Source organism: Oncorhynchus mykiss, chromosome 16 (genome assembly GCF_013265735.2).
Source record: "Oncorhynchus mykiss isolate Arlee chromosome 16, USDA_OmykA_1.1, whole genome shotgun sequence".
Taxonomy (NCBI): domain Eukaryota; kingdom Metazoa; phylum Chordata; class Actinopteri; order Salmoniformes; family Salmonidae; genus Oncorhynchus; species Oncorhynchus mykiss.
This window is the reverse complement of record NC_048580.1, coordinates 28,535,118-28,541,149: the sequence shown is the minus strand read 5'-3', so window position 1 is coordinate 28,541,149 and position 6,032 is coordinate 28,535,118. Positions and strand designations below refer to the sequence as shown.

Here is a 6,032-nt window from a genome sequence, read left to right as displayed (position 1 = left end):
AAGTATCTCAGTTGAAAACTTTCTACATTGACAGATATAAAATATTTTCGCTCAAAGCCCTTGATTCTCTCGTTATTCCAACCTGAATATTTGTCTACATTTATTCCCCAACCCTCTCATCCCATGGCCTCTCAGCTCTTTTCCCCTCTCTTCCAATGATTTTGCTTCATATTACCCTCTTTTTACTCCTATATGGTCCTGTGTGGCTCAGTTGGTAGGGCATGGTTTTTGCAACATAATGATGATCACCATATGGAAATGTGTGCTCGCACTACTGTAAGTCGCTTTAGATAAAACTGTTTGCTAAACGGCATATATCACATCATTTAACGTGCACCCACTCTTATTTGTTCTCCTCACCATCCTTCTCTCCCTCTCACCACCTCCTGCTCATCGCCCATTTATTCCCTCTTTGCCCTTTCCTTTCCCAGATTGCATGGGACGCCTAGCTGCGTTACACTAGCATGTTTCTTTTTTTTTAATGTCACCGGCCTTCTCCGGTTGCTTGCCATTCTTTTTTTAGCCGGCGGCTGAAATGTGAGGGGTCACAATAGGAGGATAAAAAGTGTCCCAGGCGGACCAGGAGGTTGTCGCGAACTTTAGTCGGATCTTCTCCCCTCTCTTCTCCCAGCTCTCCTCCAACCCTCCAAGGTAAATGAATCGAATCATATCTTAATAAGACGGAAATTCATATATTTTTTTCCCCCCAAACACTTATATCTTACTAATATATTTATCACATCTTTAATTAGAATAAAAGTATATATATACATATTTTTTAATCTAGGATAGCTCTGACTGCTTGTACTTTATATTGTGTGTGATATACAATTGAAAGAGCACTGCAAACATTGTATGCTGGCATTATAAAACGTATATGAAACTGCAAGAGCAAATGCATGAGTAGAATTTTCAGAAGCATTGTTGTTATTATACAATCAATGGTGCATCAATGCTAATCAACATTTTATGCATGCATTAGACACATCTCTATGCTAAAAAACATTCATACGAAATGAATCTCTTAAATGCTCACCCAAGCTAGCATACCACAATGTTGCTTTGCTACATTAGGTATCATTATTTCTTTGCTTTATGCTAGCCTGCTTACACCAAAAAGTGTAAATTACTTACTAATTGCTTTTACTCACTTTGCACACTTTTAACTTAGCCTGTACTGTACTTAATTAACTGTACTGTACTACAGCTACAGCACATAATGTTATCTATATAGATCTGAGTTAGCGACTGAAGGAGGCCCCACACAAGCACGAGGTGCTTTGGTAACAGCTGCCGTGTTCCAATGTTTATATTTAGTTTGACCTATTGGGTTGAGTGGTACTGTGACAAGACTGGGTTGGATAAAGGAGGTGTAGTGTGAGTAGTGGAGGGGAGAGGAGGGGGGAGCAGCCAATGGAAAGGTCAGGGTTATCAGAGACTAGAAAATGGAAAAAGTCATTCACATGCCTATCATGGCTGTGGGGGTGGCTGCTGCAACAGATACCAGAGCTTAACATGCAGTAGGCAGGCATGCAAATTATAGACAGAAAGGCAGACAAGAACAGTCACACAGCAATCTCAAATGGACAGACATACAGACAGGAAACATACAGACAGGACAGACATACAGACAGGCATGTTAAGCCTATATATTACAAGAGAGGAAGACAGACAAAAATAGTACATTAAAATAACGTACAGACAATCACCCAAACGGACAGATGCAAATACTTGCCACTTTCTTCATCGATAGCTTACTTCTCTTTTCTTTGAACCTTTCCACATATTGTAATTTTACAGTGAAAGTAGTCTACACTCTTTTCACGTCACTGACTGCTTTACATGAAATATACCTTTGTTTATTTGCTACTTATCTATTTCTGTATGCGCTTCTGTGTATCTCAAGCCCTCTCTCTCCCCCCTCAGAATTTTAAACATTGTCACCCCACTCTTTCTCTTCCTTCTGATAAGAGTCAAAATGCCTCACTCATTCCCCTTCCTCACTCCTGATCAGAAGAAGGAGCTCAGTGACATCGCTCTCAAGATTGTCGCCAAGGGCAAGGGAATCCTCGCCGCTGACGAGTCTACCGGTACGCAAAGCTGGCCAACAGAAACTGGTTGCACACATATTATTAAACACACACCTATGGAAAGAAAAGGCACTCATATTTTATGACATGCAAAGACATACTCATAATCAGATCAACTACATTGTCACAATGTACACAATGAGTGTTTTTTTCACCTTATTATAACTTCTTCAAAACGTTACATGAGAAAAAAACAAGCAATACCACACTTCAGCTTATAATGCTACATTCAAAATGCTATAACCGTTTCATAGTTCAGTTCAAGTTAATTTTATTTCATTCACATGGCTAAGGACAATTGAACTACTGATTTGTGCAAATTCGGAATTCAGTTTAACCATAGAGATATAACATAATATTTGTTCTATTTCATTCTGTGAGTCTAACCTTCATTCCCTATCGCTTTTTCCCCCCCAACAGGCAGCGTTGCCAAGCGCTTCCAGAGCATCAATGCTGAGAACACTGAAGAGAACAGGAGGCTGTACCGTCAGCTCCTCTTCACCGCTGACGACCGTGCCGGTCCTTGCATTGGTGGCGTCATCTTCTTCCACGAGACCCTGTACCAGAAGACCGATGCCGGCAAGACCTTCCCCGAGCACGTCAAGTCCAGAGGCTGGGTTGTAGGCATCAAGGTTGACAAAGGTGTTGTCCCCCTTGCTGGAACCAATGGAGAGACCACCACTCAGGGTAAGGAGGAAGAATAGGAAGAACCGATGGCATTCCCCACTAATTGGAATACAGTACAACAACATACAATCATTTGTTTATAAGATCAAAAATGATTATATATTATTCCAACCTAGCTAAAATACTCAGTGGCCTAGTGACCTAATGGTTAGAGTGTCCTCCCTGAGATTGGAAGGTTGTGAGTTCAATCCCTAGTTGGGTCATACTGAAGACTGTAAAAATGGGACCTATACATCTTCACTTGGCACTCAGCAATAAGGAGATAGTTTGGGGGAAAGGCTCTGCAATAGACTACTGTCCTGGGCATGTACTTGTCATCATCAAGCTACCATCAAGCTACCTTGATATAGGTTCTGGTTTTCTTGTGCAAGGCTACTTACAAGATACCATACTCATCTCTATTTTATCTCCCAAATCTCAATCCATTTCTCCATCAGGTCTGGATGGCCTGTATGAGCGTTGCGCCCAGTACAAGAAGGACGGTTGTGACTTCGCCAAGTGGCGTTGTGTGCTGAAGATCACCTCCACCACCCCCTCCCGCCTGGCCATCATGGAGAATTGCAATGTCTTGGCTCGTTATGCCAGTATCTGCCAGATGGTAAGAATCACACAACCCTTTAAGGCCTCAGGGGTCTTGTTAGTTCATTAGCTCATGTAGTTAAAGCACATTGCCACCAATGACAAAGTTGTGGGTTCAATTATCCTATGGCCCACAAGTTACCTTAGAATCATTGACTCTCTTGAAACATGTGGGTTAAACTTTCATGAAATAAGCTATTATAAATGTTTTAAATTCTTGTAAATTCCTCAGAAATGATTACACTTTTATAAAATCACAGTATCAGAAAACACAGGTAAGTGTAGAGCAGGGATGGGCAACTGGCGGCCCCCGGCAGTCAGAGTTTCAACTTACTATTTGGTTGTCCATCAGCAGTTTTTGTTATGTCAGTCACTGATAGTCAATTAGTCCATGTCAGCTAAATATATTTAGATTGATGAGTTAATTTAGCAGCCAGCTATTTAAACGTGTTATCATGGTTGAATTACCGGCCGGGGGGCCGCCACTGATATTGTTAGTCAGTCTCACTCAGATATCCTATTAAAAATGGCTAAATCTTCTCCCCGCCCCAAAATGAGTAGAATTGCATTTAATTAGTTATAAAATTACAGAATCTTCTCTCCGCCCCGTGGCAAAATTTATAGAGATGCATCAAACTTGCTTTAAAGCAGCAACATTTTCTCTACACCCCATGGCAAAATGTGTAGAACTAAAACATTGTCTCTCCACTGTTAAGATAGGGGCCATTAAAATGTTTTGCTCGCAGGCAACTGCAGCCCCTCATGATGAGTTCAGATTTTTTGTGGCCCCCACCCACATCAAAGTTGCTAATCCATGCTGTAGAGGGATAGAGAGGAAACATAGGAGGAGAGCCACTCACCACTAAAGCTTTACTGTTTGGACTGTTAACTGTCAAGGTCAACAACATGCACCATTGGCTAAAAGTCTATTTTAGTACTCATGACCTCTTCCTTCTTCTAGCACGGCATTGTCCCCATTGTTGAGCCCGAGATCCTCCCCGATGGTGACCACGACCTGAAGCGCACCCAGTACGTGACTGAGAAGGTCCTGGCCGCAATGTACAAGGCTCTGTCCGACCACCATGTCTACCTGGAGGGTACCCTCCTGAAGCCCAACATGGTCACTGCCGGACACTCCTGCTCACACAAGTATACCCACCAGGAGATCGCCATGGCCACCGTCACGGCCCTGCGCCGCACCGTGCCCCCAGCAGTTCCTGGTGAGCGGCCGACAACACACTGAATACAGCACAATATACAGCACGATACACATATACATTTCTAAACATCCACCTTCACCCTCTCACACTCGATGTTATGACACATTTTCACAAACACAAACTCACTCTCCATGGATATGGCACTTTCACATACAGTATGTAGTTACAATATTATATAATTTATTATTGTGTATATTTCACATACAATTGTGTTGTATGTGAAATATACAATGTGTTGTATCTTCTTTAGGTAGGTTTTTACAAAAAAATAACCTCTCTTCTTCCCCTCTTCACCCACAGGCGTCACCTTCCTGTCCGGTGGCCAGTCTGAGGAGGAGGCATCCATCAACCTGAACGTCATGAACCAGTGTCCCCTGCACAGGCCATGGGCATTGACTTTTTCCTATGGCCGTGCCCTCCAGGCATCCGCCCTGAAGGCATGGGGTGGCAAACCTGCGAACGGAAAGGCTGCCCAGGAGGAGTTCATCAAGAGAGCTCTGGTATGAATACCCAAATATATTTTCCCACATTTTTTTTAATAGATTTTGCATATATTCCACGTGACTGTCATATTTTTAGCATTATATATAAAAAGATAACAAATATTTTATTTTGCTCATATTTCAAATGTGATTATTTATGTCTGTACAGTGGCTACATGTTTATATTATAGACGTATAAGAAGCCACAATGTCAATTCCACATTTAGAAAATATCAGCAGAATACAAGTTTATGTTGTTCTTATGTTGTTATTCTTTCCTTCCACAGGCCAACAGCCTGGCCTGCCAAGGCAAGTATGTCGCGTCCGGAGACAGCACCGCCGCTGGAGAATCACTGTTCGTGGCCAACCACGCTTATTAGGCATGGACACTTTACCAGCATCCCTCTCCTAACCCTCACACCATCTCCCTGTACCCGCCACCCTCCCCCACATGGGGAGTGCCATGTCTTATTCGGCACCTCCTAAGAAGCCGTCTCTACTCGACCCTCTGCAACATTACTCGTTTGGTACCTCAGCACGGAGAAAGAGAGAGAAACGGAAACCTTTCTTTGGGCTCTTGCTTCAGAGAGAAGATTACAAAAAAAATGTGTTCTGCCTCCATTCCCTCTCCCTACCATTTCACACCTTTTTTAAGGTGAAGAGATTCCCATCGTTGTGTTTTTACAAAACATGTAATATTATTCCTGGGTCTGTAACACCTAACTCAGTATAATGTTTGTAATGGAGCCATGGAATAAAGTATGTATCCACAATATGTTGCTTTGCTTCCTTCCTTATTGTATTTCAAAGTAACTGACAATTTACACAACATCATTGAACATCCTGCTCGGCGCAATGACTACTTCCTATTTATTTAGAATGTACTGTTGGATATTGATGTCGATACATATTACCATATTAAAAAAGGGGAGGGGAGACTGTTTAATGTTGACATTCCAACTCAAAGGCTTTTC

General features: G+C 42.2%; 1 protein-coding gene across 1 annotated transcript; it reads left to right on the top strand.

The window, feature by feature from the left end:
* The first annotated feature begins 504 nt into the window (after positions 1–504).
* Positions 505–5,833, top strand: LOC110491790 (fructose-bisphosphate aldolase A). Its single transcript, XM_021565553.2, has 7 exons — positions 505–651; positions 1,972–2,090; positions 2,511–2,777; positions 3,215–3,375; positions 4,318–4,576; positions 4,877–5,076; positions 5,346–5,833. Exons 2-7 carry the CDS (start codon positions 1,979–1,981, stop codon positions 5,436–5,438), a joined length of 1,092 nt encoding a protein of 363 aa, XP_021421228.1. The 5' UTR covers positions 505–651; positions 1,972–1,978; the 3' UTR covers positions 5,439–5,833.
* Positions 5,834–6,032: the final 199 nt, after the last annotated feature.

What these genes read in the sequence shown, in the direction of transcription:
- LOC110491790 (XM_021565553.2), top strand. Translation starts at nt 1,979, where the DNA reads ATGCCTCACTCATTCCCCTTCCTCACTCCTGATCAGAAGAAGGAGCTC. An exon ending in CGCCGCTGACGAGTCTACCG is followed by an intron (nt 2,091 to 2,510) that starts GTACGCAAAGCT and finishes CCCCCCCAACAG; the next exon opens with GCAGCGTTGCCAAGCGCTTC. An exon ending in CGTGCCCCCAGCAGTTCCTG is followed by an intron (nt 4,577 to 4,876) that starts GTGAGCGGCCGA and finishes CTTCACCCACAG; the next exon opens with GCGTCACCTTCCTGTCCGGT.